Raw genomic sequence first — 14238 nt, 5'->3', positions numbered from 1 at the left:
ACATTGCTTTGGGGGTTCCTCAGCAAGTTATGTCAAATAAAACAAACATCGGGGTGACAACATTGCTTTCCCTTAGCAAGTTATGTCAAACAAGACATCCTAACATAAAACAACCAACAAGGTGACAACATTGCTTTCCTTCAGCAATTTATGTCAAATAGGCACGAATTCACATCGTCGCCATGTGCTAGTCCATAGCTCTTATTCATCGACGGTATTTCCCACGGGAGTTTCCCCCGTAATACATGTCAATGGGTTTTCCATATACTAAGTCCATAGCTCTTATTCATCGACGGTATTTCCCACGGGAGTTCCCCCCGCAATACATGTCAATGGGTTTTCCATACAGCTGATGAACATACTTAAGGGGTTTTCCCCAGCCTTACTTTCCCTAAGGGCACTCATGAGGGGAATATAGTACAACGAATGAACACTTAAGTCCATTAACACCTACAGGTTACGAGCCTGCTAGTGTTCCACAGACCGTCAAAACAGTCCATGGTTGTCATCCATACTCTGCTGAATGACGGGGGTCTTAGAGTACAGCGAATAAACACTCAAGTCCATTAACACCTACAGGTTACGAGCCTTCTAGTGTTCCACAGACCGTCTAGAACAGTCCATGGTTGTCATCCCTACTCTGCTGAATGACGGGGGTCAACGTTGGGTAAGGGCTTTTCTCATATTGCACCACTCACGCCAACATTTGGGTAAAAGCTTTTCCCATATTTCACCACTCACTTTCAACTCATGATCTATATCACTGATCATCTCATCTATCCAACTCACCTTTCATCACACACCCACTATTTAACTCATGATCTATATCACTAACTCATGAAGCTAGTCCGATCACTTCATAAAAAAACAAAGACTCCAAAGCTCTTCCAAATAAAAGTATAGGGAAAATACCGATAAAGTACTCCCATACGCTCCCGTACCCCGACACTTAATAGTGTCAAAAGGAAGAACTAATGGATGAACACATAGTTCAAAAATACCTAATGAACATATAGTTCAAACATACGTACCGATTACAAGTCTACTAACGTTCCACTGGGCTATCTAAAATAGTCTGTGGCCGTTGTCTATACTCTGCTAGATGACTAGATCATCTTAAACATCAATACCTCTCATCACTTTTATTTCATCACACATCATCTAATTCATCTACCCATGTTTTACCCAACATATTTGTAGATAAAAATATATATACAGTTTAAAACTTGTATAAAACATCAATTCAACAGTCACCTCAAATAAACAATTAATATATTTACACATAGCATGTATTTTAAGGTAAATACTTCATATCTATGTGTAAGGTGAAAGTGACTATACACTCACCTGATTTAATGAAAATCGGGCAGCAATTCGTTTCCTAAAACGATCGTTTCTAATAAAACCGGGAGTTTTATTGAGAAACCGGGCTCTGCGAGGGTCGGGCTTCGAAACCGAAAAAATAAATTTCCCGGGCTTCTCGGGCACTCCGGGACGTGTTCCGGGCGTTGGAAATGATCTCGGGGCATTGGGGGAAGCGAAAATGGCTAAAATATTGAAAAGGGGCTAAAAATGGGCAATTTCCCAAAATTACCCGGGAAGGCTCGCATGCCTTCTATTTATAGGTTGCGAGGTCCGAAGTCGTTTGATCAGAAGGGCGAGTCAGTGAGGCAGGTGGCAGCAGCAACGAAGGCCACGCGGCTCATGCGAAGCTCGGACACGCGTTGCTCCGCAGTTGGTGGATACGAGGAGTCATTGCACACGCGACGGATATGCGAGGGCCGAGCCTTCGGTCGAATCAGGAAGCGACACGCCTCGCCAGCTGGCCTCGGGTGACTCAGCAATTCGGACACGTGGCGCGCTACGAGCGAAGGTGACGTGGCATTTCCGGGTGAAGCTCATCCATGCGAAATTTCTCGAATTTTGTGCCAAAATCTTCTAAAATTCATAACTTTCGTATACGAGCTCCGTTTTTGACGTTCTTTATATGCACGCGTAGGTAAAATTACGCTCTACATCTTTCATTTAGACTTCGTCGGCTAATTTTGAATTTACTTTTTAAATTATTATTTTTAACGGACCGGGACAGGAAATCCGTTAAAAATTCATAACTTCTTCATCCGACGTCCGTTTTCGTCAGACTTTTTACATTACGAGTTTCGTTTAGATCACTAAGGCCAAAAAGCAGTTTATCAAAAACTCACTTTTTACGACATTCGGCACCGTGCCGGTTTTGTCGCGAAACTTCGACAGGTCATAACTTCTTCGTTATAACTCGGATTTCGGCATTCTTTATATATCCGTAATCCTTGTCACGCCCACTACAAATTTCTTAATAGATATCAGCTTTATCTAATATTTAATTTTGACGCTCATTTTTATTCTTAATTAATTAAACCCTAATAATTAAGCATAAAACACATAATTCATATAAAATTCACATAATTCCTTTTTATTTCTTCTAAATGAGTTACAAAGGTTAACCTAGACCATTATGTCAATATTAATGCCTAGCCTAGAAACACGGGCGTTACATGAATGCTGCTGGAGCATTGGTTAGTCCAAACGACATAACCAATAACTCATAGTGTCTATATCTAGTTTTGAATGCAGTCTTCTCGATATCCTGCTCTCTCCCCTTCAGCTGATGATATCCTAACCTAAGATCGATCTTTGAGAAATAGCTCGAACCTTGCAGCTGATCGAATAGGTCATCAATCCTCGGCAATGGGTACTTGTTCTTTACCGTTGCCTTATTCAGCTCTCTGTAGTCTATGCACATTCTCATGCTTCCATCTTTCTTCTTTACGAATAACACTGGAGCTCCCCAGGGTGATGAACTCGGTCTAATGAAACCGTTGTCCAACAACTCCTGAAGTTGCATCATAAGCTCCTTCATCTCCGTCGGTGCTAATCGGTATGGTGCTTTTGCTATCGGTGTTGTTCCTGGTAACAAGTCTATTATGAACTCTACTTGTCTATCAGGCGGTAATCCAGGAAGATCTTCGGGAAAGACTTCCGGATAATCACACACAACCGGTATATTCTGCACCTTCTTCTTTTCTTTCTTAGCATCGATGACAAATACCAAGTATGATGCACATCCTTTGGACAAACATTTTACGGCTTTCATCAGGGAGATGATTCCAGAATTCACTCTACGTTTGTCCCCGTACACCATAAATGACTCTTTTTCGGGTGGGTTTACACTTACTATCTTCTTTCGGCAAAGAATCTCAGCATCGTTGGCGCTAAGCCAATCTATACCCAGAACGATATCAAAACCGTTTAACTCTATGGGTAACAGCTCTTCGTGGAATTCGTTTTCGTTTAAGTCGATGACGTTGTTCTTAATATGTAACGTCCGGGTTTCGGGGCTAAGCATTAATATATTATGTAATAGTCTAGGTCAACTATTGTAACTCTTTTTGGAAGTAATAAAGATGAATTATTTGAGTATTATGTGAATTATGTGCATTTATGTGTTTATTACTTATTTATAAATATATAATAAATAAAGGATACAAATAAGCATCAAAATTAAAGTGTGAGATAAACCCGATATATTTACATAAAGTTGTAGTGTTCGAAACAAGGATTCTGGGGATATAAAGAACGCCGAAATCCGAGTTATAACGAAGAAGTTATGACCCGTCGAAGTTTCGCGACGGAACCGGCACGACACCAGGAAACGTAAATAGTGAATTTACGATGGAAGACTTTTTGACCTTAGTAATCTACACCAAAGTTGTAGTATATGTTAAACCGAGAGCGTCCATAAAAAGAACGCCCAAATCTGACTTCGTATGAGGAAGTTATGATTTTTCTAAGATTTGGCATAACAGTGCACGACCCGAAACTCGAATTTTAGTTCGAGTGGTTTTTGGCTTATGCGACCTAAATGAGAGTTGAATATCTCATTAATAGGAACTTAACGGTAAAAAGACAGATGAAAACGGAGTTCGTATGAAGAGGTTATGAATTTTACGCGGCCATTTAACAGTATAATCTCATCCTACTGTTAAATTTAAGATCGGTCGAGATTTAGCCGACGGAGTCAAAAGAAAAGTTGTAGATCTTGTTTTTACCTACGCGTGGATATAAAGAACGTCAAAACGGAGCTCGTATGCGAAAGTTACGGATTTTAGAAGTCGGAAGTGTGCTGTGCGAAAATGGGTGATGTGGCACAATCTGGGCCATTGCTTTCTCCCCAAGTCTTCCCACTAGATGGTGACATGTGGCACCAAGTTCAGCCATTTTTCACCCGATAAATAGAACCTCTCCCACCCTCATTTTCTTCACACCTTTCCTATTCTTTTTTCTCTCTACTCTCTCTCTAAACCTCCCAAAACTCTCCTAGCGCTAGAAGAAAGCCCCGGAGCGCTCGACGGCTCCGAGAAGAAGAGCTTTCGGCTCGGAAGTTCTGCCCCTGCAGAGCCCGACTTCTAGCCAAACTCCCTTGTAGGTAAGATACGCCTACACTATTTTAAATATAGTTTTTATTTAAATATAGTAATGTTATTAGGACCTTATAATAAATATTTGGGCAATTATTATGAGTTATATAGGGGGTTTATTCGACCGAGCAGTTCACCATGGGGAGCAACGATCTTGTTTGTGAAAAAGAAGAATGGGTCTCATCGGATGTGCATAGACTACCGGGAGCTGAACAAGTTAACGGTGAAGAACCATTATCTACTCCCGAGGAATGATGATCTTTTCGACCATCTACAGGGTGCATCTTGGTTTTCCAAGATTGATTTGTGTTCGGGTTATCATCGGATGAGGGTTAAAGAGGAGGATGTGCAGAAAACGGCCTTCCGGAATCGTTATGGTCATTACGAGTTCGTGGTGATGCCGTTTGGGCTCACCAATGCTCCAGCCGCGTTCATGGACCTCATGAACCGCGTATGAAGGTTGATGCTGGATCGGTCGGTGATTGTGTTCATTGATAATATCATGGTCTACTCCAAGACCCAAGAACAGCATGGGGAGCATCTGAGGGAGGGACTTGATACTTTGAAGAGGGAGACTTTATGCAAAGTTCTACAAGTGTGAGTTTTGGTTATGCGAGGTGCAATTTATGGGGCACCTTATCAACCAGAACGGTATTCTGGTCGATCCAGCCAAGGTCGAGGCCATGATGAGTTGGGAGGTTCTGAGATCTCCATATGAGATTCGGAGTTTCCTTGGATTAGCAGGTTACTACTGGAGATTCATCCAGGATTTCTCCAAGATAGTGATCCCTTTGAATCGGTTAACGAAGAAGACTATTACTTTTCGCTGGGGGCCTGAGCAGCAGGCAGCTTTTGAGACCTTGAGACAAAGACTATGCGAGGCGCCGATTTTGACCCTGCAGGAGAGTGTTGAGGATTTTGTGGTTTATTATGATGCATCGATCATGGGTTTGGGTGCAGATCTGATGCAGAGGGGTCACATGATCACTTACGCTTCGAGGCAACTGAAGCCTCATGAAGCGAACTATCTGACACATGATTTGGAGCTGGGGGCTGTGGTTTTTGCCCTCAAGATTTGGCGACATTACCTCTATGGGGTCCGTTGTACTATCTATACGGATCATAAGAGCCTGAGGTATTTGATGGATCGGCTGAATCTGAATATGAGGCAACGTCGGTGGTTGGATGCGGTGAAGGATTATGATTGTGAGATCCTTTACCATCCGGATAAGGATAATGTGGTAGACGATGCTCTGAGCCGCAAGGCGGTCGCAACTCCGATTAGGGATATTTGCTTGAGGATGACTGTAATTACTCCACTTTTGGAGTGGATTCGGGAGGTGCAGATTGAGGCTATGAAGGAAGAGCACTGGAAGAGTGAGCATATAGTGGGTCAGGTGGCTTACTTCGATTATGATAGTCGTGGGTTGTTGACTCTTCATCGGAGGGTTTGGGTTATGTATTGGGGCGGTGTGCGTCAGGTTCGGATGGAGGAGGCGCATAAATCGAGGTTCTCCATTCATCCCAGGGCGACGAATATGTATCGAGATCTTCGGTTTGATTACTGGTGGCCCTGCATGAAGCGAGATGTAGCATGGTACGTGGAGCGGTGCATGACTTGTAGGAAAGTCAAGGTCAAGCATCAGCGACCTCACGACAAGATGCATCCGTTGGACATTCCCATTTGGAAATGGGAGGAGATTACAATGGACTTCATTACGAAGTTGCCTCGGATTGTGTGCGGAGTGGATTCTATTTGGTTCTTCGTGGATCGATTGACCAAGAGCATAGGGTGTCGGCTTCTATGGTTTTAGACAGGGATGTTAGATTTACTTCCAGGTTTTGGAGGCGGTTCTATGATGAGTTGGGTGCTCATCTCCATTTCAGCACGACGTTTCATCCGCAGACTGATGGTTAGAGCGAGCGAACCATTTAGACTTTAGAAGATATGTTGCGGTCATGTGTCTTGGACTTTGGTGGGAGTTGGGATACGTATCTTCCGTTAGCGGAATTTTCGTATAACAATGCTTTAAGGAAGGAAATACAGGACCCCGATATGTTGCATTGAGGTCGGTCAATGAGTCATGGGGAGTACCGAGGTGGTACTCAAGACTACCGAGTTGATCCAACAGGTTCGGAGTAGACTGCAGACAGCTCAGAGCCGGCAGATGAGGCCGTTCAAACCTAGAGTTCCAGTTGAGGGATATGGTTCTCCTGAAGGTGTCACCTTGGAAAGGTGTCATCTGGTTCAAAAGGTGGGGCAAGTTGGGCCCCAGATACATCGGACCTTTCAGGGTTTTGGCTCGGGTGGGTCGGGTTGCATATCGCTTGGATCTTCCCGAGGAGCTCAGTCAGATGATCCATAGAACGTTTCATGTCTCTCAACTATGGAAATGTTTAGTTGATGATTCTGTAGTGGTTCCATTGAAGGATATTCAGGTGGACGACCGCCTGAATTATATTCAGAGACCAGTGACGATTCTTAACCGGAAGACAAAAACCTTGAGGAACAAGGTTGTTGAGTTGGTGAAAGTCCAGTAGCAGCATCACAAGGGTTCAAAATTGTGACATCCCCATTTTCACAGCCAGAAAAGACCGATTTTGTTTATGCTTGTTTGAAACTCAAAGTACCTTTAAAATAAAATTGTTGCGGAACTTGTCACAAAACAAAAATATGATAAAGATTTATCAAAAGCATTTCCATAGAAATGTATTTCATTAAAAGACTCGGGATGTCATATTCGATACAGAACATAAGCATAAACAATACAACATAAGCCTTACTACATAATTTGGTATTTACAGGCCTATAATCCCTTATCTCTCATTCAAACATCTATGCTCATGCGCCACTACATGTAATACAAGAAACTGAGTGGGTCAGGCTTAGGAGTCTGGTGAGCACATAGAGTTTTCAACCCACAATAAATAATTTTATTATTTTCATCAACCAAACAAACCCGATTACCCTATCCTGTTATCCTCACATTACGTTCCTAAACACTCATCATAAGGGACCTAGACTAAGGATCAACATCAGGATGAACACTACTGCCAAGGGGGTTCCTTAGCAATAAATGTCCTATAGACAACCATGTGGGGGATAGAGTACATCTGGTGAGCACACAGTTCAAATAAACATACAGTTCAAAAAAAAACACCTACAGGTTGCGAGCCTGCTAGCGTTCCACTAGACTGTCTAAAATAATCTGTGGTCGTCATCTATACTCCGCTAGATGACTGGATTACTTCGTTTTTTGCGAAGGTGATATAAAAGGTTATAAAAGAAAAATTACAAACATAAAACATATTAAGTGGATGAATATATCAGCGCCCATATTAAAAAGATAAAAGATAGATAGGTATCATCATTTATAAAAAGCCATCATAAAAAAACGTTATATCAAATAATTAGTACGATATTTTATAACCCTTTCATTTGTATAGAAGTTCAATTTTATACCTTTGGTTTTAGAACTTTTATTTTTAGATAATTGTTATTTGTTAGTATTAACTTTATTTATTAGAAGTATATAAAAAGTGTATTATAACTAAGAAACTATATTATGGATGAAGTCTCGTAAATATATCGTGAAGATGATATCAATACTTATCATCCTAGGCCTATTTAATTTAGTTTTAGTTTATTATAGAGAGAAAGTGATACTTTATAGTATTGGAAGGATGTTATTTATAACTTTTTATATATTATAAGGAGCTGAATTTAAAATTTATAAGATCAATAATAGTATGGGTCCTATTTTATATTTTAATCATGATGTCTCATCATCGGTCCTTACCAACTCCAACATTATATTGACCGATCTCTTATTTAACATTAATTTGTGGCCTTTCCTTTTAGCTCTCGTCTTTACTCGATCATCACAAACATTATGTCGTCTTCATCTTCCTACAAACAGTTTGCTCACTTACGAATCCCACTTGAAGAGATAGTCTCCGGCACCACCAATTTTTCTGATGCAAATCTCATTAGAGAAAGTGCATTTGGAAAGGCTTACAAAGGACACCTCTTTCGGTCGGAACAACAGATTGATATTGTTGCAGAAAGGTTAGATCGTAAGCATGGATACGGAGACGTCGAGTTCTGGAAGGAGATTTCGATGCTTTCTAGTCTCAAGCATGAAAACCTGGTCTCTATTATTGGGTTCTGTGAAGAGAAAGATGAGAAGATCATCATATACAAGGATAAGGTCAACGGAAGTCTCGACAAACTTCTTAGAGACCCGACCTTCACATGGATGCGGAGATTGCAGATATGTGTTGGTGTTGCGCACGCTTTGAGTTACATTCATTATGATAAGCGACGCGATTTTAGCGTCATACATCGTGATATCAGGAGCTCAAAGATCTTACTAGATGACCACTGGGAAGCGAAGTTATCTGGTTTTGAACTTTCCATCAGTCAGAAAGCAGCTCGGAGAAACCGACTTTGCCTTATTGATGTTCGTGGCATGCGTGGGTATTGTGACCCAACGTATGTCAAGAGTGGAAGTGTGACCCACAAGTCGGATATGTATTACTTTGGTGTATTGTTATTTGAAGTATTGTTCGGAAAGAAGGCAGTGATGGTTAACGAGGTTAATAGGTTGCTAGCCCCGTTGGCGATATCTCATTATGAAGGTGGAAGATTAGATGATATGATCGATCCGGTTCTATGGAAACAGATGGATCCACAATCATTCAAGATCTTTTCAGAAATAGCATATTACTGCTTGAAGAAACAACGATCACAGCGTCCAAACATAGATCAGATTGTTATGAAACTTGAGAAAGCATTGGAGTCTCAACAGAAACATGAAAATCCTGTAAGACCAATCCATTGATTTCCATTTTCCATTCAATTTTCTATCATAATATATAGCCAATGTATTTATTAATTTATTTTCCATTGTTGCAATTGGCATTAAAGGCTTACTCGACGGTTGAAGGCATAGCCTCCAAAACCTTGAAGGTAAATATTCATGATTTCTTTTGGTTTGAGGTGTGGTGATCCAGGTTAGATAAACTACAACTAATTTATATGGATCGGTTCTAAAAAAAAAGAAATTTTTTTACGAACTCTTTAATGATCTAATGGTGCAATTTTTCAAGAGTGATTTACTTTGAATATCCTATGTTTCAATTCAATTCAGTATACAGCTTTGAACGACCGTGCAATCCATTAAAAATAACATATTTAACATAAATCATTAATATATATATATATATATATATATATATATATATATATATATATATATATATATATATATATATATATATATATATATTCTGCCAGTTTAAAATACTTTTATGTTGACATTTGAAAATATGGCAATTGGACAACTTGACAATTGAAAGGGCTTACTTGCTGTATTTATTATTTCAATTGGATACTATTTTAATATATTTTTTTAATATAAAAATAAAAAGCGAAAAATTGACAAACACCTCGAGAGGTACCACTGACCTTTTATAGTGCTCAATAATACAAGGGAGCACGTTTATCTAATGGTCTTTTATTATTATTATTATTATTATTATTATTATTATTTTTAAACGGCTTAATGCTCTTTTATTTGGTTCATATTGTAGTAATTATTTGATATTATTCAATTTTTAGACCAAATCCGACCGGCCACTAAAACAGATTAATAAAGTCTTTGCTAGAAAAATGATTTAGGAGGGTAATCATCTTTATTGTTTTGTTTATATTTATGCAACTTTTTTATTTTTGTACATATTTGACCATTTAATTTGTTAAATGTGTTCACATATTATTATTGTCACTGGCTATCACAGGTAACAATGATAACATGTGAAGAAATTTAAAAGTTAAATGATTAAATGTGTACAAAAAAACAGAAATTGGCTAAATATGAACAAAACAAAAAATTATTTACCCTGATAAGTTATTTTCATATTTGTTTGTATTATTTTTCCAAACGTTATTTTTAAAGTATCTATAATGACTTATTATTTTTCCCATTTATAGTCTTTTGATTTGATAAATCAATTTTCCACTAATTTATTTTTAGCAAAACTTATTATCATAAATATTGATTAAATATTGATCAATTCTGAATTTTACTTTTTAACTAATAAATATGTTTTTTTGTGAAATATTTTATATAGCCTCTTATTTTTTTTCTTTTGTTTTTAAAAAATATGGTGGGTCTTTTAAAAAAAAATAAAAAGAAAGTATTGCGTAGCAAATAAGAAAATAAAAAATCTATATAATGTAAATGTTTTAAAATTATTAAAACTTATTTATACTTTTGAATTAGAAGTTTATAATTTTTTTAATTTTTTAATACAACATTCTAATCTAGTATTTAAAGAAAGTTTAGAAATAATTGTATGAAAGTTATAAAAAATTATATATAATTGTAAGAAAATTTATAATCATTTTGGAAAATATTTGGTTTAAAAGAACTTATATGAAAATTATATGAAAGTATAAAAAAATTTAAAAAAATAAAATTATCAGAAAAATTTAAAACATTGTATTAGAAAACCGATAAGATAATTACCTCACGAATCATTTTCCCATTTTTGCTCGCCGCTATTATTGTGCATAAAATTTGGCCGCCATATTTGGCGATGATCATTGTCCAACACCAAATTAAATTGCTTTTTCATTATGTGGTAATATTAAATTAACTAGAATTGCTTTAAGATTATCACATATAATGAAATTGTTTTTTTAATATAATATTATTAAAATAATTTTTTAATGTAAAATTATAGTTAGTCTTTGGAGTGAAAACTTTATTTTTGTGTTAAAAAGCCACTATTTTAGTGTTTTTTAGTGCTCCATGGTTGCAGTTGGCTTTTAAAAAAAGATAATAATTAATGTTTATTATTTATATTATTAAATATTATTGATATTATTGAATATTAGACAAAATTAGATAAATGGTCTATATAGTTTACCAAAAGTCATAAATTCGGTCTCTACTAAGTATAAATGGTCCTTGCGGTTTGCAAAATTTGCATGGTTTGCAAAACTTGCATGGAAGGTCCTTTTTACTCACGTCGTCTATTTTCCGCCGTTAAGGCCTAGAATGTGAGGGTAATTTGGTCTTTTCAGGTATAACAGAGACTAAATTCGCGACATTTGGTAAACTACAAGGACCAGTTTTGTAATTTGTCTTAAAAGGCAAGTCACCACACCCGTGATATTTCCAAAATATGGTAGCGTTACCACGACCCACTACCCTCTCGAAAAGATTGTAAAGAGAAACTCCAAGATTTTGGACTTTCTCATTTATTTTTAAGATTGTTTAACCAAAGTCCACAAATGTTTTTTTAGCAATAGGATTTCCATCCACTATAAGAAGGTTGTGGATAACTTTAACATATTTACACCAAATATCGGTGTTACTAGTTTTTAACTTCCACCGCCACTTCACAAGCAATGATAAATTAAGAGAGTTCAAACAACCCACACCACTATTGCATCTCTTTTCAAGGCAAGTGACCAAACTCCATGACACACAATTTTTTTCATTATTTCAACCCCAAAGAAAATGCCTTCTAATACTATCAAGAAAAATAATAACTTTTTACAGGGTCTAAATAAGAAAAAGTAATATAAAGGAAGGCTAAAAGACCGAATTCACAAGAGTAAGTCTTCCCCCAAAAAAGAAGTTCCTAGCAAGACGAGCAAACTCTTAATCTACCATACAAACTCTATAAACTTCACTTTTATGAATATCTACCTTCAATCCAGAAGAAAGAAACACCTAAGAAGCCCTTTTAGATTTATAAAATTTAGCTTGGATCACTTCCCCATGAATAAGACGTCATCGGTATAAAAAAGTGAAATAAAGTTGGGCCATCATTAGGAAGAGAGACACCATAAAATTGAAGATCAGTTGTCTCCAGAACAACATGAAGTCCTTTCATTGTTATAATGAATAAGAAAGATGAAAGAGGATTGCCTTGCCTCACTCCTCTATTACTATCAACTTTTCTTATTATTAACGTTGCCCCACTCCACTTCTTATTGTCAACGTTTCTTATTACTATCTTACATATTCTTCTTTTACCCTTCCATATAATCGATTTTTCTTATACCTTTCATAGGATTCTTTTGGTTGATATTTCCCAAAATTGGTGGGATGTCAAGTCCACCAAGCAAATTACACCATTTGTTTGCAAATAAAACATAATATAATGGTAAAAGGGGTATCGATCCTCGGGGAAATGGTTGTATTCGGTCACCAATGCAATCCAATAGAACTAGTGAAAATAAACTAACTAACTACAATTAAACTAAAAGGGGGGTGTTATGATTGCTTGAAAACTAAAAGACTTGAATAACTAAAAACTTGCAATTAAGCAAGAAAGTGAGATGCTCAGATATTAGAGAGAATTGGTAAACCAAGAAAATTCAACACAATGAACATTTGTGTGTTTATCATTAAGATTTAACATGAAGCTTATCATTCACCCCAAATTGGTTATAACAATCATGAAACATGATATGCCAAGATTTCTCATAGGTAGTATGGAGGTTGGGGAAGCCCACAACACACCTTCTTAATCAAAATCAAAGATCCAATTGAAGCAATTGAACCCAAGAAGTTGATTAGCCTTAAGAATGAAGAAATCCCCAATTCCTAGAGGATGTCAATGCTTACACATCCATAAAGGAGTTATGATTCATAATCTAGAGATGATTTCTACCATCATAAAGCCCTTGTTCTAAGTAAATTCAATGATTCAATGCCAAACCAAAGAAATAAACCAACAATTGCTTATTAAAGTACCAAGCTCATGATCAAAGCACTAAAAAAGCATAGGAAATATGAACTAGAATCATATACATAAGATAAATGATAAATAAGCATAAATCCTTCAAAAACCCACAAACATTCAGAGGTTTTAGCCAAGGTCTACCAAAATAGAGAGTTTAGCCACTCATGGCAATAGAACAACAATCACAAAAGTCTAATTGCATAAATAAACTACCAATAACTTGGAAAGATGAAAAGAAATGAGTCTTGAGCTTCAAAATCGCCTTCTTCAGCTCTCCAATGGTGTCAAATCGAAGTTATGGCTGCTAGATCTGATCCCCCAAGGTTATGGTGTGCCAAATGACCAAAATGCCCAAACTGGGCAGTTGCGCGGGTACCCGCGCGACGAAAATTCCACCCGCGCAAATGTTGTTGTAATGCTATTGGTCCTTCATTCCTCCACTCCACCCTTCCACTACCAAAGATTCCTTTAGTCCCCTCCATATCCATATGATTTAAACCAACCAATCATCATTTAGCTTCAAAAATGGATGCTCCAAGCCCAAATTAACAATCCATGATCCATTTTTCACAAGCCCACTTCATCCAAGCCTTTATCTTTTTAAGCCCAAATCTTCTTTGGTGGATCCGCCAAGCCCAATAATGCATCGGAAAGCCCATTAAGCCCAACTCCAGTCAAACCACAACCGCAATGAGCTCCAAAACCCTGCAAAATTCCTCATGCAAAATAAAAAGTCCCCGATACGATCCATGATAAAGAAAATAAAGAATATACAATGCAATACTAATAAAAAGAGCTAAAAATCTAAAATAAACTAATAAAAATAAGGAAATAAAATAAGCTATCAAAAATCTTAGCAGAGTTCTTTGTCGATTTCATATATCCTTATGTCATAAGATTCTTTTGGTTGATATTTCCCAAAAACTTAGCAGAGTTCTTCGTCGATTTCATATATCCTTATGTGTCGAACACCCGCTAATAGTACTTCCATAAAAGTTATATGCATATTGCTTTT

The 14238-nt window shown here is 37.3% G+C and overlaps 1 protein-coding gene across 6 annotated transcripts in view; it reads left to right on the top strand.

Annotated features, from left to right (window-relative positions):
• Positions 1 to 8288: 8288 nt before the first annotated feature.
• The window catches only part of LOC145148986 (putative receptor-like protein kinase At2g23200), a 41240-nt gene continuing 35290 nt past the window's right edge, over positions 8289 to 14238 (top strand). For 5 of the 6 annotated variants that reach the window (XR_013729857.1, XR_013729851.1, XR_013729873.1 and 2 more), the window contains exons 1-2: positions 8289 to 9283; positions 9388 to 9429. Coding sequence is in view for 3 of the 6 variants with exons in the window: in XM_079075186.1 (XP_078931312.1) it covers positions 8351 to 9283; positions 9388 to 9429 (975 nt within the window). In the remaining 3 variants the exon portion in view is untranslated. Of the gene's footprint in view, positions 9284 to 9387; positions 9430 to 11550; positions 14237 to 14238 lie in introns of those variants that run through there. The other variant, XM_079075188.1, reaches the window with a different exon arrangement.

The sequence above is a fragment of the Lactuca virosa genome, chromosome 1 (genome assembly GCF_052849685.1).
Source record: "Lactuca virosa cultivar CGN04683 chromosome 1, Lactuca_virosa_CGN04683_v6, whole genome shotgun sequence".
In the NCBI taxonomy this organism is placed as follows: domain Eukaryota; kingdom Viridiplantae; phylum Streptophyta; class Magnoliopsida; order Asterales; family Asteraceae; genus Lactuca; species Lactuca virosa.
The sequence above is the reverse complement of the archived record's forward strand: the minus strand, read 5'-3'. Positions and strand labels throughout refer to the sequence as shown.